This window comes from Spodoptera frugiperda, chromosome 12, assembly GCF_023101765.2.
Source record: "Spodoptera frugiperda isolate SF20-4 chromosome 12, AGI-APGP_CSIRO_Sfru_2.0, whole genome shotgun sequence".
In the NCBI taxonomy this organism is placed as follows: Eukaryota; Metazoa; Arthropoda; class Insecta; order Lepidoptera; family Noctuidae; genus Spodoptera; species Spodoptera frugiperda.
Window position 1 is genome coordinate 1,165,034 of NC_064223.1, and position 27,994 is coordinate 1,193,027.

Below are 27,994 nucleotides of genomic sequence, written 5' to 3' on the forward strand. Positions count from 1 at the left end.
CACCAACCGTGCAGTCTAGTCTGTATACATATATTTTTTTAAACCGCTGGTTTCGAACCTTGTTAAATAAAAGTAGCGTGTCTAATAAGTTCCAGCCGTGACTGAACAAGGGATCGGTGGTACTCGTTGTACCCACTATCTCTACTGCCAGTCCTATTCCGTCATAGTTGTATACCGTTAAGAGCTCGACTAACGACTATGATAGTAGATAGCGTTAGCCATGCGTGGATTTTGTAAGATTATCAAGAACAGCGTTATCTCATGGCAGTGCGAGAATCAGATAACAATGCGATTCAATTACCTACCACATCCTAATCTATCCCTATACTCACAATTAGTCCGATAACACTAGTTTCAATGCAGTAAGTAAATAGTATTTGAGTTTGTTTATTTTTATCAGAATACGGTGACCTTGCTACGTATGAATCAGGTGGATAGTGGCGTCATGTCATGTTGACTTCATCGTTATTCGTTAGTAGCGCGCCGTCTGTCGCTCGAGTAGCCTGACTCGCTCAGTTCTTTGTTATAAATGCTCAAATCTGTTCTTAACTTAACTGCCTCCGTGTCTGCGAGAAATTGTAAGTACCTATCAGTTAAAAACTTTTGTTTTCATTAATTTAATATCTAATGGTGAAGTGTAAGCTGTGAAGTCATTTTAGTTAATTTGTATAGTAAACTATAAAGCTAGCGATGATCCTTGAACGTGACATGCGAATTTCATAATGAATTGACGATATTACAGTTTAATAAGTACTGCCGGTCCTATGTGGGTCCTTTTTTACTTAACTAATAGGCGGTGAGTATTTATTATTTAATCAATTAAAGCTTTTAGGTATATTAAAATACGTCGACACCTATTTGTTTACTTGAGTAAACAAACATATAGGTACTTAAGCAAATGATGATTGCAATGAGGAATATACCTACTTTTAATATTATATTACAAGTTGATTAGAAGTTCATAACAGTATTTTGTAGCATGGACTAATAAATATTACTCCATGGTCAGCAGCGAGGGACTGTCAAAATCTCGACAAATCTAATCAACTGTTTAGAATGTAAAATTATCAGATAAAAACATAATAGATATATTATTTATAGTGAATTTTATATAATAAAATAATGTAGTACATTCACAACCTACCTATCTACAGTAGGTACCTAGTCTACTCAACTGAATTAACAAGCAATTAGTGTGAGTGATTTTGAAATGTATTTATTCGTAATTTATTCATCCATGTTGTTGTCGGTTCTAGCATCGAGAATGACGAGTGTACACAGCGCGTACAAGGAGGAGGTGCATGATGTGCCCATGTCAGTCATCATCAGGCCTTTCATACCAGAACTTACGGAAGAAAAAGTTGTCTCACTTATGGAGACGATACAGGTAAAATAAAATATTATTTTACTACATAAGTAGTTGAACTAAAGGTTACTTACCGCAATGCTTGAGTATTTCCTTTAGGTATAGGTAAATGGTTAAATGAACACTAAGTTTCCAGGTTAATCTTAGGTAGGTATTATAACGTTACTCTTCGGAATTACTTGAAAGACTGGAACAAGCCTAGTTGCGCACGATAGGTTACCAAAATTGGTCTGCTTTCTATATTTTTTGCATTACATCTTAGGTGCATGATCCTAGGATGAATATAATATTGCATTTGATTTTATTATGTGGGCACCTTTATCCTCTAATTATATTGAGATTTGAGAACCTGCTGTAATCAACTGCAGCTATTAAAATATTATTAATATTTAGCGCCGGTGACAACGAGTATAACCGGTCACGGTCAATCACTAGCTACCATAATCAACTGAACTGTAAAGGTAATTCTGACCTACATTGTAGTACACGTACTGGTTGTAGTATCTTGTTATCCTACATGGATTGTACTTAACCCCATTTATAAAGGACCTCCATATCTTGTGTAACTAGTACCTTTCTAGGAAATATAAGCCTTAAAAATACATAGGTACAATTACATTAGTTGGTGTGCCACAAGGGAGCATTTTAGGTCCTTCACGGTTTAATCAACATCTTTGGCGTCAATAGTATCTTTGGCATTGACTAATTTAGGTAACCAAAAGTAATAATAAATTAGTAGGTAGGTAATCAGTTTTAAATGATCTTTAAAGTCTAAAGGTCAAAGTAATTTGTGTATCTAGAGGTGGTAAAGTTATCACAGATGGATAAAAAATATTATTGTAGGTAATTTAAACTATTTTATTATGTAAACTTTCATGTTTTAAAATAGCCTGACGATAATTATTGTATCTACGTAATACGTATTTAAGCTATTCGATAATTTGATATTTATTTTTAAGAAAACTGTTGTTCACAATGGCAGTTGATAGCATTTTTCTGTGTTGTGGTTTCTCAGTGGTGACAAAAATATTCCTTTTTTGCAGAAAGAAGAAGAGGCAGGCAACGTACCTCCCATAGACATCCTCTGGATAAAGGGCTCAGAAGGAGGAGACTACTATTATAGTTTTGGAGGCTGCCACAGGTACGCCGCCTACAAACGTCTGAACCGGCCGACCATTCCTGGCAAACTGATCAGATCCACCATCAGCGACCTTAGAACGTACCTTGGAAGTAGTACACCAGACTTAAAGTAAATTATTTTAAATAAGCATTAGTTTTAATTATTTTACTTCCGAAACGTAGTTATTCTATGACGATAACATTTATGTGAACGAGTTATAAACATCAATCAAATCTCATAGGTACTTAAATATCAAGCAGAATATTACCTGCACTAAGTTGCATAACTATACTGAACGTGAACTTGATCAAGAATGTTAAGTTTTGTTAGTTGTTAAGACACAATTATTTGTATAGATCTTAAGATAAGCATTTAACGATTTCCTACAGCGGATACGATCAATAATATAGGCATATTTCTATACTTTGAAATATAATTTAATATTTCCCGTTGGGACCAAAACCTGTTTCCTACGACCTTAGATCTAAGGACTTCTAATATTAAATGTTACTTTGCTACTCGTTTATTTTTGTAATAAAATTGTTGTTGACGATAAAATAAAACAAATAAATTCTCCAACGGTGTATTTATTTGTGGAGTGGCTTACCTAACTACAGAACAATGGATATGCCGTTTCTGTATATTTACAAACATGAACATAAATAATATCAAAATACATTTATTACTAACGCAACGGCGGCGCACACAAGCACTGGGAACGTAATGACAAATGAACACAACTACTATATCTTAGCACCAACTTTCCATACATGCAGACATTTAACATAAATTTGCTATTACATACTACGTTTTATATCAATTTTAATACAATGGTAATCCCTGCATACTTTACATAAAACTTCCAACAATAATAATCTCTAATGAATTTGCATTTCGTTCTATTATCACGTGTGCTTGCATGCATTAACATTTCCATTAGTATTCCATTCCAATGAAACAAAACAAAAATATCTCCTAATATATTTGCATACAAATATTCTCATTTAATTGCATATGAAGCTCTGTATATGAAGGTAGCGCAAGGATTACCAATGTGCTAATTTACGTATGACATTGAGACGTCCTGCAAACAAAAATAAAGTCACTGTGCGCTTACCAAGATTTAGAACATTGCAAAAAAGGAATTAAATAAAAGTAAGTTCAATTTGCGACCATAAAGCTACCATGAGAAAATCAACTTTTGTACTGAGAAAACATCAGTAAAACACTCACAAAATGTTGGACCACCCAATAAGATGTGTGAACTTAAAACTAAAATACACAACGTACATGTAAATGGTAATAAATGAACATATTCTAGTGCAGATAACAACGTACGTAGATATTGTATGTAGTGTTTATATACGGCGTAATATTACAGAGATCATTTCATGCTTGCTCATAATTTAACATATTTTGGCACGAATCATAAAATTAGCGACTCAGTGGGAGCGGGGGAGCTAACTATACTTACAATATTATTGTATGTTACATACACAGAATTATATAATCACTAATATCTTAATGAACGTGTGCGCACGGCAATCGGTGTTCACGTTAGCTACCATCTCCCAGTACATTTGAATAAAAATGCAAAATAATATTTTCTATATTGATCTATCTATCACACTGCGGCCGTGGCTCGCCACGCCCGCCCCGGGCTCGCCAACTAAATAGAAAAAATATATATCTATTACTTTACAACAACCATATTTTTACTATGTCTCATATTTTTTTATATCATTTATAATATTTTATAATTTTTACATAACAACGGCACCCTGTCGCCATGGACAAGATAAACTATGTTTTAATCAATAGATATATTTTTTTCTTCACATATAATAATTAAAGCAGTGTTTAAACATTGGTTATCATAAAGATTATATTGAAGCACATTTTAAATTTATATTTTATTCAGTGGCACTAGTGTTTATAAGTAACATTTAAATCCATTTAAAATTTACATTTACTTTTATAATTTATTATGACGAGATGGAAGTGGCTCAGTGTACGAGAAAATATAAGTTTATTTACATTACTTACGAATATAATAAGTAAGGAATACTTAACGAAATAATGTTTAGATCTAAATCAGTTACTTTGTCATCCTACAAAAGTAAGTTAACGTTAAATAACGTAGAATATAGCTTAAATAAAGGTACGCTCAAATAGTGAGTCTGCTGCACGTATGTAAATAGAACAAGACGGTACATATTGCCACCTCCACATATGTTTATACGACATTGTTTAGTTAATGTACTAACAACCGCACTCAGAGACATTTAATGATTACTTAAACTATTTCTTAGCAACGAGTTCGTATCAAAACCAATTGCTAAGGACTGGGTTAAGTAACCATTAAAGGACTCTGAGTACGGCGGTAAGACTTAAATTACTTAAGAGAAACGTGGAAGGATAACATTCATTGTGCACGTCAACTTACTGGTACACTAAACAATAATTACACAAATAAATTAACAATGTATTTACATTAGTCGTAACCAAGTATATGGAAACATTTTGACAAGTATTTCACTTTCTCGTGAAATTTGGAAGAGAGTACCATCGAAGTTTTGTCATGAATGAATAAAGTGTCAATTTGAGTGCTAAGATTCAACATTACCATTTTTTTTTTCATTAAGATTTCATGAACTATTTATTTTAAGTTTAAAATGGATATAACTTTTGAGTTTTTAATTAAATATTTAGATTTAGATAACAAGAACAATAACTATATTTCAACGAGGGCTACTTTCATCTATTATTAAATATTCATTTAAGATTGTAGATTCCTATTTTTTTTTCCTTTAGACTTTTTAGTAAATGAAGCTCGAATTATTTAAAATTTAATTTATTATGTTTGTGATATGTGGATGACTGTTTTGGAAGCATCGTAGATTGAACATTGACAGGTGACTAAAGGTATTAATTGAAAGTTTTCCAAATTGAAAATGTAACTAAATACTACGGTAGGCTACGAAGACTTACTACGGCGTAGCGTTGTGCTACGACCGCGTTAAAAGTAGGAAGATAAAATCATAATACATACGTTAAAGTGTGACCATAATATTGCAACTAGAGTTAATAACTAAAAACACATATAAACTATTGCATTTCAATTACAAAAACAGTGTTCTCTTACACAAAAATGAATGTTATATATTTGTAATAAGGTTTAAATTAAATATAAACTGAAAATTCGTGCAATTGTTTAGAATAGAGAAAAAATAATACTATGCATTGGAATGTAGACAGAACGGCTAAAATGAGGTATAGTACGTTGGCAGCGAATTGGCATAACGATTGTTTAAGAGAAACAGCCAAGCAAAACATGTATTTTTTGATATACTTGATTTTGTGTCTCTCTTTATCATTGCTACTTTCAAAGTATGAGTGAGACAACACTTACTGCATAGTGAACAATATGTCGGCTTAAATAATTGATTCACCTGCGAAGGCTATAAGAATGCGTTTCAAATTGAGCCTTATAATGGAAGAAATAAGCTACATTTTCATTACTAAGCGTTATGCCAATGTACAATAAAAGTTGTTTAAAAGACAAAGTTTGGCACTCCACCTCAATCTTTGAATAAAAATGAAGTCTTGGCCGACATTGAGGTATTTAATATAAGAATAAGCGATTAAAACAAATAAACATCAAGGTTTTACACACACTCGGCAATCATGAGACATATTAATTGCGAGCCTAGTGCTAAATAAAAAGAACTTTAAAATATAATATTTTCTTAATTTTTTTTTTAAATGAAAGTAGTGATAAAAATTCGCTATATTGCACGTAAAATTATGGCTGCACTGAGGTGATAGTTAATCAAATATAAGTCTTATGTTGAACACTTTAAAGTACAAATAATAGAAATCGTTAATACACAGTTTGAGCATTACTTTCCGTCATGGTGGGTAGTGCACGGGACGAGAAGAATTGTGATTTACGCAAGATCATTATTATAAAGACCAAAAGATACAATTTCTTTGAGAATTTATGTGACATTGAAAAGCCAACCTTATACCGGTAGTATAAAGATGAGAATTCTTTATAACTTATCGCTTTGTCTCCTTTTTTATTGATTTAAATCTTACAGCACTTGCAATAAGGTTGACTATTCATTATCATAAATAATTTTGATCACGACGGAGTTTTTAATATCTTGCATAGATCACGAAAGAGGTGAAGACAGAATAGTCCACGACTTAACAAATATAATGACATGAAGTATTTATAACAACAATCCTGAATGTACGCTGTAATGCGCTTATTTAAGAGATTCTATACTCAGAGTTCTACTAAAGTAGACTTGTCTAACGAAAAATGGGCTACACAGTGTCAAATTGTAACTTTAAAAAAAATAATTTAAAGATAATCAAAGTTAGTTTCGATACGAATAAGTATAAACTTTGACACCGTTACTACTATCACTACGCTAACGGACGATTTGCATTTATCAAACAGTCAGTGAATTTTATCATTTTATTATTGACAAAATACTATTTCCTAGTACGTCTTAGTCTTATAAGATGTAAAGAGATGATAGTTTGCACATTCCAACGTACATTCGATCCGCCATACAGTGCGCCTGCGGCACACTACTAGAATATATCTACATTAAAGCATCGATACGCACCATCGAAACATCGCCGACTGCCATTCTGAAGAGAGCTGCTTAGTTTATACCTTTCAAGATCAGATTTATTGACTTTATTTGAAGAATAGCTGCTGATTATAGCTGCTGAGGTTCAAAACAGATTTTTATTCGATTCGGTTTAGCGCAATTTGCGCAACCGTTATTTTATTTGCGCAAAAAGTGCTAATTAGATTTTGGACAATTTAGTATTGCCTAAACAATATGTTCATCCAATACTGTTAATATCTTTAAAGACCCATTTTCACTCGATCCAGCAGTATTTGTCAATAAAGTCTATATTTCATTTGTATTACCACCGATAATTTTACACATAATAACATACATATATGCACATGTATATATAACACATATCTTAACACTGAAGTGAGATTGCTTCGTAAAGCCCCATCCACACGACTAGAGATTTCTCCAAACTTAATTTTGAATAACTACGTAATAAGTGCATTGGTAAATATTATTATAGTTTCAATAATGACTTGAAGAACACGTTGCTATGATTAATTATTTTGTAAAGTGTCAACACATCTATATTCCTTCCTATAGCAACACAAAACATTTTAATTCTTTCGCTCCATTATTTCCCCAGCTGCCTCTAAATCAAAACGTGTTCTTTCACACAATAAATTGTCGTGTAAACCGGATGCCTTATCCAATATCTCTAAATAAATTCTCACAAAATTATTTTATATCTCGTACATAACGTGAAACATTTCAAAAACAATAACAGACTGTGCACCACAGACTATATTCATCTACACATCATTGAAGAGCAAAGATTATTCTTCCGAAACAATTTAATATTTGTCTATACATTCAACTCTTTTAAAACTATTAAGACGTATATATGTAAAGATACTTTTTCATCGTTTTATATTTGTATTGTTCACATTTATAATTATACTAGTTAGCACTTCTGCAGTCGAACTTTCCCTCCCCTGTGGGGGGCGGGCCACCTATATCTTTGCTTACCCCATACATCATTGTACATTTATACACTCCCTCTATATATTTACACAGTCCTCTAGACTCGTGGTATACGTCACCGTTATACACATCCATTACTATTCCGTACAATATTATTATCTACCATTTATCGAACCGTTTAACATCGATATGAAAATATAACTGCCTCGTTCTCGTTTTCTGCTTCATAATAAACACTCATTACGCTAAGACTAATGTCACCTTCCGTCCACTGGTAGGGCGTCACCTACTGAGTTTTTACACGTTTCGACAACACCGACATAGAACATTTAGATAGAATAAAACACCCTCAAAAATATGTAAGAATGTTCGTTCGTCGCGTGGACTATATGATGGCCGTGTACCTCGCTGTGTGGGTGTGTGACACCGACTACACGAGGTCGGCAGTGTCCGCGTCGTCCAGGAGGTCCGTGGCCCTGGGCGACGAGAAGTGCAGCTCGCGCTCGGCGAGGCAAAGCTGACATCAGTCCAGTGCGCCGATACACTCGGGCTCCTCACGGACACACTCCTTCGGGAAGTAACCTGAGCGGTTGTCGCCCTGGAAACAAGATTCGATTTTCAAATTGAGCAACTCTTAAGAAAACTAGGTAACTGTCTGCCTACAACTTCGCCCTTGGTTCTTAAACCTTTATGAACTATACATCAAGAATTACTCAACAATCAACTGGTAACAACTGCACTAAAATCGATTCAGTACTCTTCAAGTCCATCGTGAAGAGACAGTGGTAAAGAGGACTTTATAAGTGAGTGAGTAAGTTACCTTATCGAGCGTCCGTCCCTTCCACCAGCCGCGACTGTCGCCCTCCTTGCTGAGCACGAGGACCTTGGCCCCGGGCCGCAGCGCCAGCTGGGAGCTCTCCAGTGGACGGAAGTCGTGGATCACTGTCGCCACCACGCGGCGGAATGGCCAGCGGAGATTTGAGTTTAAACTGAAAATTGTAGGTAGTATTACGTTATGATATAATAAACTAAACACGTTTAACACGCTAAACGCCATAGGGAAAATACATGAGCTTAATTAGCCGATGATTTGCTTGGAACAGTTTTTTTACAAGGCCAAAATTGTGTTTTTCAATTTTTAGAGAGTCAATGCCAGTCGCTTTATTTATAAAACGTTTCTTTACTCTATAATAAACATTCAGTCGAATTTGATAAAAGCTAAGTTAGTGCAGATCGCTTACCCTTCAAAGTTCTCAGAGAGACTGGTCTTCTCGTAGTAGGTGATGAGCTCGACGACGCTGCGGAAGAACCGCGACTCGGACAGGTAGTAGTGCTGCACCTGGTCTATCGGCTTGCGGCATACACGCATGTGCTTCACTGTGTTGTCTGTCCTGAGGACCATAAGGTGTTTACTTAATATGGATATCAAATCAATCAATTTATAGTATGAGATCTTTATTATGAGTTAGGTACACTTCAGCTTTCTTCCTTCGAAAAATGTATATCATCATTCACTACAACGAAACCTTAGCCACCGAGCATCATTGGTTGAAGCGCAATGCTGCTCATAATATGAACTCCTAGCGTGGTTTGAAATTATTCTATTAACCTTGTCAAACAAACTATTACCCGAGTAAGCCGTACAACATAATTCAACATCTCAGAGTAGATGCAAAATACACAATGGATTTAAACAATGTTTTCTACGTACTTGAGCGAGAGCGCGAGGTTGGTGTCAGTGGGCGCGTGCATTGGCGCGTGGTGCGCGTGGTGCGCGGCGTGCGCAGCGTGCGGCCGTACCCGCAGCAGGAACGTGCCGTCCACGCGCCGCTCCAGCCGCGCCGTCGCCGTCTCGCGCCCCATCTCGCCCACGTACCTGCACGTTATTTATTTACAAACTTGCATATACAACATTACAGCTTACGCCAATACGTTATACAGCCAAAAGAAGAAATTAAAAACTAATACAATTTTCAACAAAAGACATACAACCAAAATACAACAAAAAAGAGATACAACAAAAGAGAAAAACAAAAACAAAAAAAAAACACCTAAATAGTAATTAAACAGACAAAAAACATAAACACATCTTTACAAAATACATAATATTATTTTTTATTACCTAACATCCATCCTCTCACAAAATCTCAAACATTCACGACACACATCTATCCATCTCATTGCAAACAAATCACACTCCGGTATATATGGTGCGGGTGTTATAATGTTGTGTGTATACATACCACATGTAGTAGTGCAGCGCCTGGTCGGGCGCGTGGTGGTGCGGGGGTAGGGGGGGCGCGGGTGCGAGTCCCCCTCCGCAGCGCCCCGATAGAGCGATGCACTCCTTGTGCGCACACGCATTGCACACTGTGCACAAATAGCCCTGCAAATGTACAACACTATAAGTATGTACTTACTTCAAAAGTTACATAATATTTATAACACATTATAATACAAGTTACCTGAAATATCCTTCCTTTGAGGAACTTGGAACAATGGTGACACGTGGCGGGCTTCTCGAATGTATGTAGCACGAACTTGTGGTTCGTACTCCGACAGCCTGGAGGCTCCAAGTTGTCGCTGTGGGCAAATATTAGTTGGTTAATTCAATTACATTTGAGAAAAGTAGAAAAGTTAAAAAAGAGAAAAGAAACTAAAGAACAAATGGTGTGGATGCTTCTTAGAGCTTTATCATACTAGCGTATTGCAAGGGTCCTCAGAGCGCAGCGGGCGCGCAACAAATACGTTACGGGCGCACAACGAAAACGCCGCGAGTACGCTGAGGGGACATTGCTAACACGTCGCAATGTGTTCTGTGCCTTTGATGTTGTGGACCATCAAATACGTTTTAGAAAAGAGCCTTTTAGAAGAACAGTACTTACATAGCATCTCTAATGGCCTTAACCCATTTGCGCTTGGCGTCGTCGGTGCGCGCGTAGAGCGTGAAGGTGGCGTCCTTGGTGCGGCGCACGAGGTAGAAGTGCGAGGCCCAGCGCGCGTCGGGCCGCAGCGCGCGCCGCCCGCAGCCCTCCTCCACGCGGTACTCCGCCAGCCGCACGCCCACGCGGTACGAGTACTGGTTGTCCTGCGACGACAGGAGCTGGACTTGTCTTATTATACTGAAGTATATGCGTGTGTAGGTGTGGACTTAACGTGGGAAATATATTTAAAGAAATTTAATGAATGATGGATGGTCGCAAATGCGATTTCCGAGTGAAAGGTCTCAAAAACTATTAGGTTTTTTTCATTTTCGACTTTTGGTTTCAGCAAAATTATGAGTATTGTAAGGCAATTGGCTGATTTTGTACCGTATGTGAAATCTAACGTTTGTGTTTATTCCAAGAAAATAAAGCCAACAATAAGTTTGTAAAAGTATATTGTAAAAGTAACATTGTTTATAAATCTACAGATTTAATGATTGAAGGCAGCTTACCTTGACGGGTTTGCAGAGCAGCATGAGCTTGTCGAACACGAAGACGTACCGCGAGCGCACCTTCTGGTCCTCGTGGGCCTTCACCTTGAGCTCGCCGTCCAGCAGCAGGCGCCCGTACGCCGCCAGGCCTGCGCCCCCCGCGCCTAGGGCGCCGCCCTCCCAGTCTATTATACTCTCCTAGAAAGGGGACACAGGACATGTTACATTTGTACGGATTTAGATAATTATTTGAGAAAATGTGTTAAGTGTGTTCATGAGTAGGCTAGAGTATTCATTTAGATAAACCATGTATCATGATCAAATCAGTGCAGAAGGCATGGGAACTCAGGTCCGTTTTCAGATTGAATTGATAAAGACCAATTTAGAAATAATTATCATCATTTCACAAATAAACAAAAGTCATAATATATATATTTTGCAGTATTGTACTGTAAGTACCTGTACTTTAGCCAGCAACGCAAGTACTTCGCTGTCCCTCTTGACCTCGTTGATGTACTGCGCTACGTCCACCATCGCCTCTTTCGCCCTCTCCAATCCTCGAAACTCCTCGTGATTCTAAACATAACAAGAAGGAAACCATATGTTTACTTACGGTGGCGCTGTTGTCGTTTTAAGGCAAACATAAATTAAACATTGATTTTTATTGATATTCAGATTGTCGCGCTACAAAAATTGTATGCACTATGTAGGTAGACTATGGTGATTAATGCCAATTAATTTACACACTTTTATGTCTCTACTATGCGGTTAATACGAATGAGAAAGACCTGGGAATATTTTTCCCCTTTTTGAAGTCAAAATCGTTGTAAATAGATAGTACAAGATTAAGGAAAGCCAAGACAAACTTACGGGCTGCGTCTCATGCACGAGTTTGTCGAGCAGCAGATGATATTTGAGCACCCTCTGCATCGGCACCGACAGGATGTCGCGCAGCTGTATCCGACCGTCGCTGTGTTCCTTCTGACATTTCTGTTCACACACAACATTACACCTTATTGTTAACGAGTTGAGTTACATTTTAGCTTAACATAGACAAGTATGTTGTACCTATGTATTGCGTAAACGGTACAGTTTTAGTGCTAAGAATGTGTTTTGGCCTTCAGCAAACTGTTGCAATTTGAAACTTTCAAACAAACCTTAATTGAGTGATTTAAACGAATTTGTAAAAGAATTTGGTCGGTATTTTAGTAACACATTTAAAGAAAATGAAACTATTGAGGTAATAATACAATACTTTAGTTCTAAGAATTTAAACTTAAGGCCAAAGCCGTCTGATGGTAAGCGATCAGCACCGCTCATAGGTACCCATAACAAGGCCTACACTTACCGCTAATTGTTTACTGAAGGTAGAATCTCTGGCATCTAAGTTTTTGAGCGTCTCCTGAGCGTTGGTGAGGTTTGAGCAATAGTCTCCGTAGAGCAGTAACCGTTCGCGCCACGCAAGGAACACGTCCGCCAGCCGCGGCGCGCCGTTGCCAGGCACACACGCTTCTGTCGCTAACTTCAGCTGCCTTAGTAAACCCGTGTGTGTCTCGTGCAGTTCCTGGAATTTGTTAATTAATTTTGTTTAAATTGGTTGAAGGATAGCTTTTTTGTTATGAGGTTGTTTGGATCAAAAGATCAGAATGTTAACTTGTCTTTTAAAACATACATTCTACTGATATTTTGATTCTGTTTATTTTTATCTTCAATATGGAAAAAGCAGATAATCTAACTGCCATATTTCGGTACTGGCTCCTTGCTGTGATTTGTACTTGCAAAGACCAGTTCCTTAGACATAACAATGGATTTAACATTAAATGAGAACATGTTTTAGAATCGTCTCACCTTAATCCCGAAGAATATGACTTGCATATCCTGAGGTTTGAGGTACGGCATCAGTGGCCTCAGGAAGTATTTGATAATTTTGCTGAGAACATCCACATAGTTGTTCTCAGTGTCCACCAGCTCTCGTATAACGTAATCTCTCTTTTCTAAACTATGTGACGATGTCGCTAGCTGGAATTTTTTTAAACAACCTATTATTATTTGAATTAAGAAATACAAACAATATGAGGGACAAACTTAGAAGGCTTAGACTGCATTACTATCATCACGTTAATATTTTTCAAAATGTGGCCCTATAAATCTGTCCCGCAGTGCACAATAAAATATAAGCGCAGACCAAAGCACCATAAACCCAGCTACCATCCACTATCTACAATTTACATTCATTTGTTTCTATAATGTCAAGTTCCGATGGGATATCGACCAAACCTAAGTAAAAAGAAGTGAACCTTATGCCAAAATGTGCAAGATTTGTTGCAACGGAGTGCAGGATGTATGCGCACCGGCTTATAGCACACAGATGTGCTAAACGTGCAAAATGGAGCGGCCAAAAATCCCATGTTCCGCAACATCCGCACCGCGTTACTATATTTAACGTGTTATATTTAACCACTTACATTGCGATATCCACTTATTTTTATCATCAGGAACGCAACGCTATAGAAACTGGGTGTTTATAAAAAGAGTGATAGCAAAACTAATAGCGGCGTAAATACATCGTGATCGGAGCAGCAGCGGTGCCATGCCATGCATAATTCAATCGCCGTACGGAACGATTTGCTAAACTTTTACTTGTCCGCTTGGAATTTAATACGTCCGTCATCCGTGAACGGCTTTTTGTTGGGAAAATTGTATAGTTTGTACATTTCGTGGCGATCTATTATAACTGTGACATCTTTATCGTGACGGGAAATACTTGAGCTGTTTTAGTTTGAGCATTTCCTTTAGTACTTTCGAAGAGTTTACAAGTATCTTATGTTTTACGTAGAAAAGCTACTCTATGTAAATATTTATCAATTATAGCCCAGTAATCGGAAATCGCTCTCTAGCACTATCATTAAACACTTTAGTACGCCATTAATATGAATTACCGACATAGTGATGGCAATATTGTGTCTACTAGTGTTACAATGAATTATTTGTCATTGATTACAGATTCGAAGCATTAAAAGACATCAATGAACTAATAAATGAAAAATTGGTTTTATACACTCCTACAGTACAGTATTAAAACTCGATTTTAAAATAGTAAGGAAACAGAAGATACCGTCATGCAATAAGTAACCATTTCCCATGATTGTGTTTAGAAATTATTACTAATTCATCCCAAACATCCCGAATAAGAGTTTCATTGAGTCCGGCACCGCTCCTCCTCCCAACCACCGAAAGCGAGCAAAGAAAACAAAACCAAAAATAAAAGGGGACCCGTAGCGTACTGTGTTGAAAGCGGGCGGCTGCACGGGCGGTAGGTCGAGCACGCTGTTCTTCACCACGCACAGGTCGTGGTAGATCTCCTCGTCGTGGATGCGCGCGCAGTAGCTCGCGTACTCACCCACGTCCGCCGCCGGTGCGCTCGCGCCGCCGCTGCGTTAGCGACCCACCATCGTAACGTATCATGCATAAGCTTACGTATCGCTTTTGGATTACTAGCTCACAGCCAATCCCAATAATCAATCTGCGGTTTTTCTACCTTAAAATATTTATGAAGTGAACAATTCTAGCAGGAAAACCGGTTAAAGGGATCTACCGTACATCTACTGGACTAAAACAAGCTTGTGACGTGTAACTAGAGTTGTAAGAGCACCGCCCGAGTCGGTGGGCGCTCAGTAAGTGCAACACTGAATGAACTAGTGAGGTTGTAATTAGGCTGATGTTGGGATAGCTAATAAAACAAAAGCAAATACGAAAATAATCAAATTGATGTCCATCCAAAATGCACACGTTGATATCTCAAAGTATAAATATAATTTTGAGTACAAGATTCTTGTAACATTCTTTGCTTTGAAAGATCATCGTGCACAAAACTAAAAAATCCATAAATTAAACTTAAGGATGTAAAAAAAATTACAAAAAATATCTAATTAAAAATGGTGCGTTCAGATGATTTTTATAATTATTATCGGCCCAGCGTGATCCAGTTTCCAAATTAGAAAAGCGACCCAAGATTTTCCTGAACACAGCATTAGAATAAAAAGAAATAATATGACCAGCTAACAATTAGATGACAAAAATATCTAGCTACCAAATTACACGGAGGTACATTACATAACAGGATACGCTAGCATAGTTTAACATTGATAACAATACGAGTTCCAAATGATAATGGCACTTCCAGAGATGGTATACAACCAACATTTTATAGTGGCCATTTTTATTTCCAGCCATGACACTCTACTAAAGAGTTTGTATTTATAGAATACATTATTATCTCTGACTAGTTAAAACATATTTTATAATCTATATATCTATAGTTAAATCGTAGCTAGCATTTCCTTGAACAATTATTCACAGCTCCTACAAAAGAGACTACACCTAAATAGTAAATATTGTAGTTTCTAGGTGCGTACTGATAAGTAGAACATGGACAAATAATTTAAACTTGTAATATTCATATCTTAGAATAGCATAATGATTGTACCAAAATGTTATAGTAAAATTCAAATCAAACTACCCAAAGTTCCTCAGACAACAAATCATATGACTTTCTTTCATCTTAATTAAAAAAAAATATTGATAAAATGATAAATGATATTTATTTTGCAAATAGGTTATAACATAACACTTTTACACGTCAATCTCTTAAATAACTAGATAAGGCCGATTAATTATTATTCCTATAAATTATATTAATACATAGCATGGAAATTGACAAACATGATCTCTTTGGTGTATAGTTTATCAGTACCACAGCCATAGTTTATTAACAAAACTTTTCTCATTCAAAAATATGAAACTAGTTTTGTGTTTGAGTTTTCAGTACAAGTTTCAAAGATGTGGCGACGTACTCCGGAACTTACAGTCCTGTGTGGAAGTTTGGTCTCTATCATAAACTTCTATTACAACTTAGGAAATGCAAAAACTACACTAAAAGTACATAGTTAAAGTCTTAAAGAACACTTTCTTGGAACTTGTGGAACAGCTAGAGGGAGATATGTATATTGCAATGTTGTCCATTCTGTTTCATTTCAATCAATACTTTTATAAACATAGATTCACGTCATTATTTACAAAAAGCAATCAAGGAATTCCGCAAATTTTCTGTCATACTTCTCAGTTTTGTGAATCCCTTGTTTTCTCACCCACTTGAGAAGTATTGCAGAAATAGAGGATGAATGTGGACTAATGTATTAAACTTTTTTTAAATGGCTATTTAAAAAATGATTGTCATTTGATTAAGACCTAGACTAGCTTATCATCATGTCCTGTACAAATCAGTACGCACGTCAACTCTCTAAGCCCAATGGAAGCGTATCTACACGCCGATCTATTTGCTCGAAGCTAGACAGCGATCACCCCTATTAACAACACATCACGCTTGGCAACTTAATTCAAAGATTTCGACAATTCGCCATGATACATTGACTTCAATTAATGCAATAATAATTATAGCTAAAAGTTTTTGATGATTTCAATTCTAATCTATATATAAAAATAAAGTTTTCCTTCCTGACGCTATAACTCCAGAACGATGAACCGATTTACGGTTTTGCATTCGAAGGAGGTCGCGGGCTCCGTGAGGTTTATAGCAAAGATAATTGAAAAAATCAAGATGCAGGAAAAAGTGATGCGAAAATTTGCTTTAGTAGTATAACTTAATAGTGAGATTTTAAATTTATTTTAGATACAATCTACAAAGTTAAAGGAAGATTATTAAAATGCAACTCTCAATCTATAATCTAACTCTGAAATCCATCAAGACTAAGTTATTTAAAAACATCTTTATTCAATCAATCTCGATCCATGGCTCTGCTAGATTTTTCACTCCCTGTCTATATACCTATATCTGCCGATATGAAGTCCAAACATTCATTAGTTCTTCGTATTTTCGGGCGTTAAAATCGACAGTAGGTATATGCAAGCAACTCGTAGTTATGATGGAAAACTGTTTATCTAGAACGTAGCGTCTAAACACGACTATTTAGGTAACTTTGTTAATACGGCCGCCTTTTGTTTTCATTTCATCATCGCTAACTAACTATAGAAACATTGCAGCTGGAAATACGGAAAACTGAAGACAAAATAGATTGAATGGACGAGGAAACTTCGAGATTACAATTGATAGGGGGCAAGGTGACTAATTTCATTAACTACCAACAATATATATTATGTATTTACTTTAGTGTTGTTTTGCAACTCGCCTTTTCTATTGAACTTCCTAGCACCTAAAATAGGAGGCAAACGGGAAGACAGATCACCTGATGGTAAGTGATCAGCAACCCCAGAGGAGTCATCGGTGAGTTTACAATTTCTACTTATTAAAGAATGACTGTTTAGATGAAATAAAAGCAATTCTATTTTGGTTTGCAAATCGACTAGACCGAATAGACCACTAGCTACCCAGCGGCGAAGTGACAAAGGTCAGAGGTGGCAAACTTTTGAAGCCAAGTTAATGAAATCTGGAGACACCGACAAACCAGGTCAACTCACTGAATTGTTTATGATCAATCTGTTTTGGATTGACTTGACTGATAGACTTCGTCGATGAAGTAGGACATATATTCAATTTTAAAATTAGTATTAACACAAAGTGCGCCAGTAAATCTTGGAATGTAATACAAGTTCACGCTTGCGTGTTAAATTACCATTTTCTAAAATTGTAATAACCGCTACTTTGTAACCATTTCAAAAGGTGTATCACCGCGGTGAGCCTAAGTGGCGGCCTATTGAAGTTGTCATACAAATTGATCGATTAGAGCAACACACATTACTCGATGTTGCTAAACTCAGTACGCGGGTCGTCCTCAAAGTAAATCAGTTCTCTAGAATTGCATCAACTTCAAGGTCTCTTGGAAGTATTAGAGTCATAAAGCCATTATTATGATTGCTAATTAGTTTAGTATATTATAAAAAAGGAATTTTATCAAAGTCAGGTGAACTGATATGAAGTGCGGGTGTGCACAAAAAACAAACTAGTATTATTATGTTGAAAGGCCCTATCTTTAAATCGGCCAACAATCTTGCGAAAAACAGTTTTCAAGAAAAGCTAGGCCCCACGTATGTATTGTCTATGGCGTCAAAACTCAAGAGTGCGATTCCACATCACACAGATGCGGAATAAATCTAGGTGCCTTTAGTGATTTGTAAAACTTATCCACATCTAAATTGCGAGGCTTGGTCTGAGTCTAATAACTTCTGACCTTAGCAAAGGTTGACCTTAGTCTGATTTGAATAAATGAATTTTAATATAACGGGAAAGCTATCTTAGTAAGATAAATCCTGTAAATATGTCTATTTATTAAGCAACCATCGGGAAATTGGGATAAAGAAACAAATCGAGCGTAAAAAGGTGTGGGAGGAAGTATTAGGAATTGGGAGCTATAAATAGACAAGCAAATGTTAGAGATCAAAGGGACGTCTCCCCGGCTCTCATTTGTAGAGCAAAGTTATTGTGTTAGGGGAACATATCCGAGTGTATGACGACATGACAAGACATACGTAGCTCGCGATGCCTCGGAGGCAGATACACAAATAATGCAGACATGTTCACATAACAATGTTATGGAGAATTAGAGATTAATTTAGTAAACTTTGTTTGTTTTTGCTGGCTTGATTATTTACCATTAGGGAAAATCCACTTAGTAATAATTATCCAGCTTAGTTTATTTTCGGAAATCTAATCAAGATCCTTATTTACCATATCTATTACTCATTCATACTTCGTAATAGCAACAATTAGACACCTAAGTAACAATGATAACAATAGATATTTATACTACTTATTTATCAAATTGTACTTAGAAGGATAACAGTTATAACCCGTTTTAAATAGAGTGCGAGGCAAAGCGGTAAAACCACATTCTCCTGAAGTACCTAGATAATTTTGACGGGTTATATAGATAAAAGGACTTATACGAAAGATACGAGCCTGTATGACTAACCCATTCTTAGAAGTACCAAGTAGGCTTATCTGGTATTATCAAGTTCGCGAAAACTGCACCGCACCGCGGCGCGGGCGACCCATCCAAGCTCTCAAACGGACAATCACAAGAACTCGCGTTACGTCATCGAATTAAAAATTATTTCCGTTTCAAATAAATTCGCTACCAATTATAATAATTATTCATTTACTATGCGTCATAACTTTCTAGTGATGCGTTTTACCTAACAACAATGATTTCAAAGATTCGAAAGTGTAATTATGAATTATTATAATTGTTAGTTTGTTGACTCCATTAGTAAAGGCCAGTTGTGGAGCAACCGGCGCGGCGCGTGTATGAACATGCGTAGGGCGGAAGCCAAAAAATGTTTGTTTAAGGAAGTAAGGACCAAAACAGTACAAAAGGAATGAGTTTACATAATTAGGTATGTTTTAGGCAATAAACGAATCTTTCAGCCATTAAACGTGCATAACGGTTAAAAGGGGAACGCCAGAAAAAGCAAGTGAATACACAAATAATAATGAATATTCGCAGTTACTAAGAAAGATAATCTTGTAAACAAGAAGGCCTACGCTAAAACGGGGTTATATAAAATAGAACTAATATAGATAGATAGATAGATAGATAGATAAAACATTTATTCAGTACAAACAATAACAGACCTGACAGACACAAAAAAATAGAATAAAAAATAAGTGGGTACACTATACAATTTACATTACGGTAGAAGCAACACAAAGAAAAAGGAGAAAATAAAAAAATAAAAAAAGAATTACGGCGCGGGTGTGTATAGTTTGCACCGAATGGGAGTCCAGCTCAAATAATATAATTATTATTCCGCTTTTTCAGTTCCAGCGTGGAGGCCTATTTGAACGGAGGTTGAATGTGGGCTGAAGTTTCAACAGACAGATACAAGTTTAGCTCGCCAGTTCGCTATTGTTGGGCCTAGTTTAACAGACGGACTGTGTAGGCGGGAGTACACTGTAACATCATGTGTCTATGTACAACCATTATATTATATTGTATACTGAAAACATATATATAAAGATAATTTACGTTATGATATGTATAATTATCTATTATGTCTAGTCTTATTTGATTTCGGACCTATTTGGGTAAGTTGGGCATTGTAGTAATTCTGGGTAATCAATTTCTCGAGATCTTTATTCAGAATTCGGAACACCGACCCTTCCTACAATGGCGCATATTCGATCAATTAAATCTGATCATTGAGAAATTCAATCTTTTTCTTATGATCCATATTTAGATAATATAATCCATCCTATCCCTCTATTATTCTACCTATATCCATCTCTTGCTTCCTGTATTTTCCGACTAGGTATCTGAGGTTTATAGAATGTCCACAGATAACTCTATTGTGTAACTGTCATGAACAGCCGACTTCAGCAAAGAGTGAGACTTGGCATAATAGGATGACAGATTAAAAATAAATACTATTCTTTTTTTATATAAATAAGAATAAATAATGAATATGGCTAGATGGCTACGATACGCAGATTTCCGAGAAAGATCTAATCACATAACATTAGCAATTTGTATCGTTATTGAAAATATATAACTACATCACGTTCCCAACCCAGTAAATAGGATTTATGGCCTTTCGTGTGGGAAGTACGAAAATGATATTTTAGCCCAGGGGCGTCGGAGCGTACACAGATACACATTAAGTACTAACACAAATATACCGCAAAATATTATGTATATCATATTTCGGTTTTCCGAAATCCTGAAAGGCGTTCACAAGATAACAGTTTTCCGTCACATGTTGGTACCTATAACGGTAAGAACTTTATTTTGTTGCTAAAGCAACGAACCAAGTGTAACTCATGGACACATTATAGTAATTAATATTTAACCGAAGGAAAGAGACATGACAATATTCACATATCTACCGAAAAATATTCAATTAGGTATTCTAAAACATTGTGACCAACTCGGAGAAGTGTCATCTACTTCACTAGACATCATTGCGGCCATTAGACTACTTGCGACAGGTGAAATGTTTCATGTGAATAATTATTAGAGTAACGAGGAGGAAGAGAAACGTCATTACACATATTTAGTAAAAGTCCGTCGTACACTTAGCAGCAGACGCGCGGCCGCGTGGCACAGCGGGACTACATATTAAGACGTGCACGTTACGTGTAGGCGTTGAACTACGTAATCCGCAAAGGACTCGCGTATATTCCGCGTAATAACACAATAAAGTAGAAAGTTCGTAGTTCGCAACTCCCACGCTTGAAGCGATTAATTAAATGAAAACTTGGACCATATTATGAGGATGCACTGCCGAGGTCGCTTGCGGCAACGTCGGGATCCCTCTTTGTTTCAAAGGAACGTTGATACGCGAATTAGGGCAAGCAAATAACGTGAAGTTGAAATTAGGTGACTCTTGATTTATGTCGTTATCTTATTCGTGAATAAATGAATGTTTGTATTCGTGCGAGCTTGCATGAATGACGAATGTGGAACATGCTGCGAGAGACGCTATTATCATTTGGTACTCCACAGTCTTTGTCTACGCAAACAGAAGACTCTCGTGGCGGTAACAGAGTGCGAGAAAAGTCATAATTTATTACAATGAGACGAGCACGTACTTTCTTATTAAAAGGTTTGCGCTGCAGAACACAAGCGAATGATTGCGACAATCTTCGGGGACTTTTCGGCATGAATAACACATAAGAGTAATTTAAAGCATTACGCGCTAAGGAACGACAAATTGGACTTTATGGATATTTTTTCTGAAAACCATGTTTTCTCAAACAAGAGCATGTCGCATAATTTCACGCTTGCTTTAATAGACAATGGTCTCCTTTACTTCCAAGTTCCAACATCGACAATAAGGTTCCTACGCAACTTCTCGCTAATTCATAAAGGACGTCACATTCACGCTATTTTTATCTTGTCATTTAGAAGTAAGTAGTTGTGTTGGTTCTAAGAAATGTAATGCTGGTAGTCTGGTAGGTAGTACATTGTCTGTTGTTAATGTATGGGAAACGCGGTGCGATGATATATTTAGATAACAAGAAATAAAGCAAATAATGTGAGCACTTAACACGCGCGCAGTTCCGCGGAATGAGTTAGATTTTCACTTTTTTATTACTTTACTAACTACTTCATTGACCACGAGCGCGAGATATACAGCCAAGGACATCATGATACTAGTAGGTATATTCATCAGGCCTAGCTGCATTTTCAGTAAATATCTCCCCCAAATAAAGTTTCACTGATTAATAAAGATGAATCGGTTTGCTACTTATCAAACGTGAGCAAAACAACAGAACTCGGCGCCAGAAACAAAGTACTGCCCTAGACAAATTCCTTCACAAAGACATCGTTATTAAAAACTGAATATAAACTTTATCACCGAGGACACAAAGTTGTGAATGGTGTAAAAGTTTAAATACAGCAGATGGCTGGTCAATTATGCAGGCAATTGTGAGTTGCACAATGATCAGCAAAGCGTATTCATTGATGAGCATTCAAAATAGATAAGTAACAGTTGATGCTGGCGACAGTTACGTAATGCTTCGTATTGCTATCATTTAGATACCGATCAGGTTATTGAACTAGAAAATATCCTAGGTATCAATTTTATTTTCACATAAAATTGCAACAAATGCTGTGATCGTCTATAGGTTGTGCATATTTTCGCGTTTGATAAATAATAGAATATTTTTTCAGGATTATAATCATTTTCTGATATAGGTAGAGCATATATGAGCAGCCTTAGTAACATTATTAGAAGGAATTTTGACTTTAATCTGCAACTTTTGCGGCATATTGAGGAGCGTCCTACAACGAAATAATAAAATAGTAAATTATAATTTTGTATTCCCAACTATGTTACGCGCAACTGTGGACTACATTCAGAGGTCCCTCACTGTGACAGTAAGCCCGCTGCGGCTGATCTCAAACTTTTAGTTATAAATAACAAACGGATTAACTATTGTTGTTTGTGATAACGTGGCGACCGGGGAACATGATTTGAATATTAACAAGTTAGGTGAAAGTAAATCCTGGGATTATAATGTACCAAGCGTGATGTTGCCAGACTAACCGAAAGAATACGTTTTACGGTCAGATATTGATTAAAGTGGCGGTTCATTTTGAATTAAACAGCTTGGATCAGCGAGCGTAGTTGTAGCTGACCTTTGCACGCAAGCTGGTCCTTGCTGAGCGCTTTACACCCAATAAATATCTGGCCGTAAAATGCCCGAAATAAAAGGACTATCGAAAACAGCCACCTCTGGCGTCGCTGATGTAAACTTGACGTAACAGAGGTCCTCGTAAATCTCCTCCACGCGGTCCTCGCAGGTGGCGGAGGGTATCGTGAACTGCACCCAGGGGACCTCGGCCGCCGCCGGGTGCCCGGGGCACTCCTCTATCACGCTCGAGTAGGGGGGAGGCGCCATGGTCGCACTGGCGCTACTACAAGGGCCGTTAAATTACTTAGCACTTTCAAAGTTGTAACGAGGTGAGTTCAAAACTAGTTTGGTACTTACACAGATTGCAGATCTTTGTAGATGTCCTCTTCCGACTGTGTCCGTAGCGCTGAGAATGGTCTATAACAAAATTTTGAAGTTTTACTACTGTCAGTCCCATATAAACCACTAACTGTACTCTAACTTCTTTTAGGAGTGATCTATGAAGTTTAGAGAGTGGAGTACCTATCTCTGTATAAAAACCTGCGTTATTAATGTTACTCACTTGATATTCTTAGCTAGAGCCTTGGGGCACTGGCTGAGCTTAGCCAGCGTGCACAGCACTCGATGGAAGTTGGACAGATCGAACAACATGGACGGGTCGAACAGGTCCGTCTCCCGCAGCTCAAACACCTCGTGACATGTCCGGAGGAACACCTTGATGTTCCTCATGCACAGGAACTAAGGAGGAAAAGATTATGGTTGATTAATCATTATAGTTATGTACGAGGAATTTCCTACAAGAAACGCTAAAGTATTTAAGAATTAAAGATGGAAAAAATGTGCTTTCGTGTTTTCTTTTTACAAAAATCTTGTTCGTTTTACAAAAGCAGTAGTTAGTTTCTATTCCTTGGGCGGACTTATTAAATTCCGATTGTATTGTTTTGTTTTTAACATATCTCATTGGTAGAAATTTCTAATTAGAAAATACTAGTTGAACAGCCGAAAAAGAGAGTAACTATGTCACAATTTATCCAATCGGATTTGTTTAGTAATTGATGTAGTTATTCATACCTGTATTCTTTTAAACGTTAATTATGTATCAATCAATTTACCTTAAACCGAACGGAAACGCAACATAAAACTGCGCAGGTACATTGACCAACAAAAGTAGTTATTATTATTATACAGTTACAAAACAAATTCATAAATAAACCTGACGCCATCCGCCATCACAATTTGTCTACAACAACACATTACATAAAGTATTACACATTAAATAAATATCATTCTGTATTCATGAACTAAGTTACTTATGTTGGTGATAGTACCTACTTAGTTATTTCGGCGTATCATTAAAGAGCGGCGAGATCATTTGTAGTGGTTTCCTCTCTTACTCTTAAAACGATAACATTATCTGGTACAATTACGTGCGTCGTTATTGAAGCACTTTTACGAGAGATAACTACGGGTTTAGTAGCCTTATGACGACCTAATATAAACAGTTTAACAGTATAATTAATTAACTGTTTTGATACATCGGAATTTTTGTTTTAAAATTTCCATTTTGAGAATGTTTAGAAATTTTTGATTCAACGTTTTTTACGACACGTAATTTGATAACCGCGTTTATAGGGACACAGGAGTGTATGTATCAGTAGCCCTATTTTTGTTTTATAAATCTATGAGTGCAAAATGCGCATTGCAAGCGTTAATAACATGTAAATTTTATTGACAGCAGGTAACTATCAGTTAACTATTTTCTACTTTATGTTTATAATACAACTTTAACCAACATGTAGCCAGCTAATTATCGCATTTCTTGCAAAATGGACTGTAAATACAACTTGACAACTACTTTCCTATCTTATTAGCACTACACATGAGTAGCACAAACACAAGAGTAATGACCTCAAATTACACTACCTGCCAATTTTAAGGACATTATTTACTGTAACAAGTTAATAAGTGTGTATTTTACAGAACAGAGTAACATTATGTGTGCTCCACTACAATTACAAACATTTCTGTTAAGTATTATGATGATGGGTCCCCCATTAGCCCCCATAACATGTAATCAATGTGACATTGAGGCACATTCCTCCACATTTTTATGGTAGTCACATGTAACAAGTTGTTTACTAATGTTACATGGCATATGTAAGAGATATAGATTTGACATCAATAGATAATAACAGTTTATTGTTTGGTGCAAATATCTAGATATGATAGATAGTATATTACTTTGAAATAACATCAATATCAATAGTTACGATAAAAGTGCAAAAAGATAACTTAAGTTTGATTATACTCTATTAACCATCAACTCATCCGTTTATGAAGGAGTAAGGAAAGTTCACAGATGAACCAGTGAAATTATATTCTTGTTACTTCAGGAAATACCTACATAGTCTATAGTCTATAAGCATTTACATTCCTAATTTAGTAGGCCATTAACCAAGGCATGGCTAGTTGACAAATATAAACAAAGCACAGCTATTTTTACGACAGTGCCCATAAAACATAGGGCGACTAGTTTTAATGGCCGCCAGTTGTCACAATATGGTCTGTAGAGTAATAAAACAGATATCCTTAGTGACAATAGGGAGTGGAATAGTTCAATATGACTACTGACCTTAGGCACCAAAGGCATGGTATTACTATCAATACAAAATAACAGGAAAACTAGCTACTACTAAAACATAGACTACAAAAATATGGATTGTGTTAAGATTGGTATGAGAATAAGTGTGATAGAATATCTGATAGGGAGACTGGAAAGGAAGATGTCATTGTTATTTTTATATTCAATAGTGGTTGGCACAACCCTAAAAGTATCAGGACAGTCACAAGTTGTATGTAGATTAATGATTATATTTTATTGTTTTCCTGTTTGAAATTATTAAATTAAGAAACAATTAAAAATATCTTATTTCTTTAACTTGTCTAATAAGCTTAGTGTGTTCATCAAAACAAATTCTTCTTTCAACTAATCTGCTATTTCCTTATAAAATATGCTGTACAATTTCATTATGAAGGTTTTTTTTTAACAAAGCTACCTTGCCTTAATTGAACAATGTAATAACATAGAGGACACACAAGCAAGGTTTCTATTAGAATGTACAATTTATTAGGAATTTCTATTTCTATTGCGATTTGTTAATATATTTGACCATGACCCATTGCTATTTATAACAGGAAAGAGGTAAATACTTGTATTATTATTTTCACACTTAACAGGAAATAAATATAGTTTATGTAATATAGTGTTTACATTAAAGCCATCATCATCAGCCGAGAGACGTCCACTGCTAAACAAAGTAGTCCCCTTAGTCCTCCATTAAAAATTAAAGCCATATTTTTGTATTATTTTATCTAATCTTGTTAAATGTTGAGATGAGTTTAAAAGATTTTAATACAGATAAGATCCATATTGAGGTCATTGGCCCTAGTGAAATTAATCTTCCATCTATTAGACTTGTTCATAAAGGTACATATTACATCAAGGTATATACTTGCATTATGAATTGACAGTGAGTAGTAAGCTCCGTCTGTTCATTCACAGTAAGTTTACGATGCAGATAACACCGGAACATATATTCAGTGACTGTTGAATACGCACATATCAATAGCAGAGGTCCATTCATGATTGCATGCATAATTAACTACACCAACACATTATAACTGTTAATGTAATGCTCTACACATATTTCAGTACTAGGAACTCCTCTTGTATCACAACCACGAAATTTTAATTTATAATCTTCGAAATATATTTCGGAAACCAAAAAAACACGAATTCATCAATGTAAATCTGTAAACCTTGTGTCAAAATTTCAAAAGCACAAATCTCCGACCTAGGAATTAGTTCCATATAACATGCGTGCAGCTATTATGTGCTAAATTTAATGGTTTTATAGTAATTAGAGTGAAGGTCGCGGCGGCGGGGGCCCATTTACCTGTGCCATCTGAGGCCGCTGGTTCACGTCCTTCATGTCAATGCAGCCTGGATGCAGCACATTAAGCAGGTTGCACAGCAGTACGCCATCTCGCAGGGTGTACGCCAGGTCATGGATTGAACTCGTTTCCCAGTTCGCCTTATGGTCGGGACGTAGCAAGCCACATCTCGTCAGCCAGGACGCGCACTCGCGCCACAGATCCTCGCCGCCAGCAGCCATGATTTACACAAACTTCGAAGTGCACATCGATAGTATCAGCACTGAGCACTGCTTTTTAATAATCAACAGGCCATTATTAAACGAGGGTTAATTGATAATTGACATACAAATTGATACAACAAACACAGGACGAGCCAAGCGAGAACAAGATTTTTTGACAACTAAAGTATAGTGTTGCTACAAAACGTATAATAATTCGTTGACAGATAATAATG

At 36.4% G+C, this 27,994-nt stretch overlaps 2 protein-coding genes across 6 annotated transcripts; one reads left to right on the forward strand and one right to left on the reverse strand.

Annotated features, from left to right (window-relative positions):
• The first annotated feature begins 415 nt into the window (after positions 1-415).
• LOC118262923 (sulfiredoxin-1) lies at positions 416-3,065 on the forward strand. 2 transcript variants are annotated; one of them, XM_035574609.2, is made up of 4 exons: positions 483-578; positions 743-796; positions 1,257-1,387; positions 2,410-3,065. In XM_035574609.2, the coding sequence occupies exons 3-4, from the start codon at positions 1,265-1,267 to the stop codon at positions 2,617-2,619; spliced, it is 333 nt and encodes a 110-aa protein (XP_035430502.1). In that variant the 5' UTR covers positions 483-578; positions 743-796; positions 1,257-1,264; the 3' UTR covers positions 2,620-3,065. The 2 variants fall into 2 exon arrangements, with proteins under 2 accessions (XP_035430501.1, XP_035430502.1); XM_035574608.2 differs by lacking the exon at positions 743-796 and having other exon boundaries at positions 416-578.
• LOC118262395 (protein vav) lies at positions 3,058-27,944 on the reverse strand. Of its 4 annotated transcripts, none has more exons than XM_050697637.1 (16): positions 27,561-27,944; positions 24,167-24,342; positions 23,962-24,021; positions 14,774-14,921; positions 13,338-13,508; positions 12,838-13,053; positions 12,360-12,479; positions 11,949-12,065; positions 11,511-11,687; positions 10,960-11,162; positions 10,540-10,657; positions 10,318-10,460; positions 9,786-9,950; positions 9,316-9,465; positions 8,895-9,063; positions 3,058-8,672 (listed from the first exon to the last, which is right to left on the reverse strand). In XM_050697637.1, the coding sequence occupies exons 1-16, from the start codon at positions 27,777-27,779 to the stop codon at positions 8,598-8,600; spliced, it is 2,427 nt and encodes an 808-aa protein (XP_050553594.1). In that variant the 5' UTR covers positions 27,780-27,944; the 3' UTR covers positions 3,058-8,597. The 4 variants fall into 4 exon arrangements, with proteins under 4 accessions (XP_050553594.1, XP_050553593.1, XP_050553592.1 ...); XM_050697636.1 differs by having other exon boundaries at positions 10,960-11,177; XM_050697635.1 differs by lacking the exon at positions 14,774-14,921 and adding an exon at positions 23,704-23,887.
• Between the last annotated feature and the right edge of the window lie 50 nt (positions 27,945-27,994).

Excerpts from the sequence above, each read along its gene's own strand:
- LOC118262923 (XM_035574608.2), top strand. The coding sequence starts at position 530 with ATGCTCAAATCTGTTCTTAACTTAACTGCCTCCGTGTCTGCGAGAAAT. Across the intron at positions 579-1,256 it reads CTCCGTGTCTGCGAGAAATT|CATCGAGAATGACGAGTGTA; the intron begins GTAAGTACCTAT and ends TGTCGGTTCTAG. Across the intron at positions 1,388-2,409 it reads CACTTATGGAGACGATACAG|AAAGAAGAAGAGGCAGGCAA; the intron begins GTAAAATAAAAT and ends CCTTTTTTGCAG.
- LOC118262395 (XM_050697634.1), bottom strand. The coding sequence starts at position 27,779 with ATGGCTGCTGGCGGCGAGGATCTGTGGCGCGAGTGCGCGTCCTGGCTG. Across the intron at positions 24,343-27,560 it reads AGCGGCCTCAGATGGCACAG|TTCCTGTGCATGAGGAACAT; the intron begins GTAAATGGGCCC and ends TTTCCTCCTTAG. Across the intron at positions 13,509-23,703 it reads TTACATCAGCGACGCCAGAG|CTAGCGACATCGTCACATAG; the intron begins GTGGCTGTTTTC and ends AAAAAATTCCAG.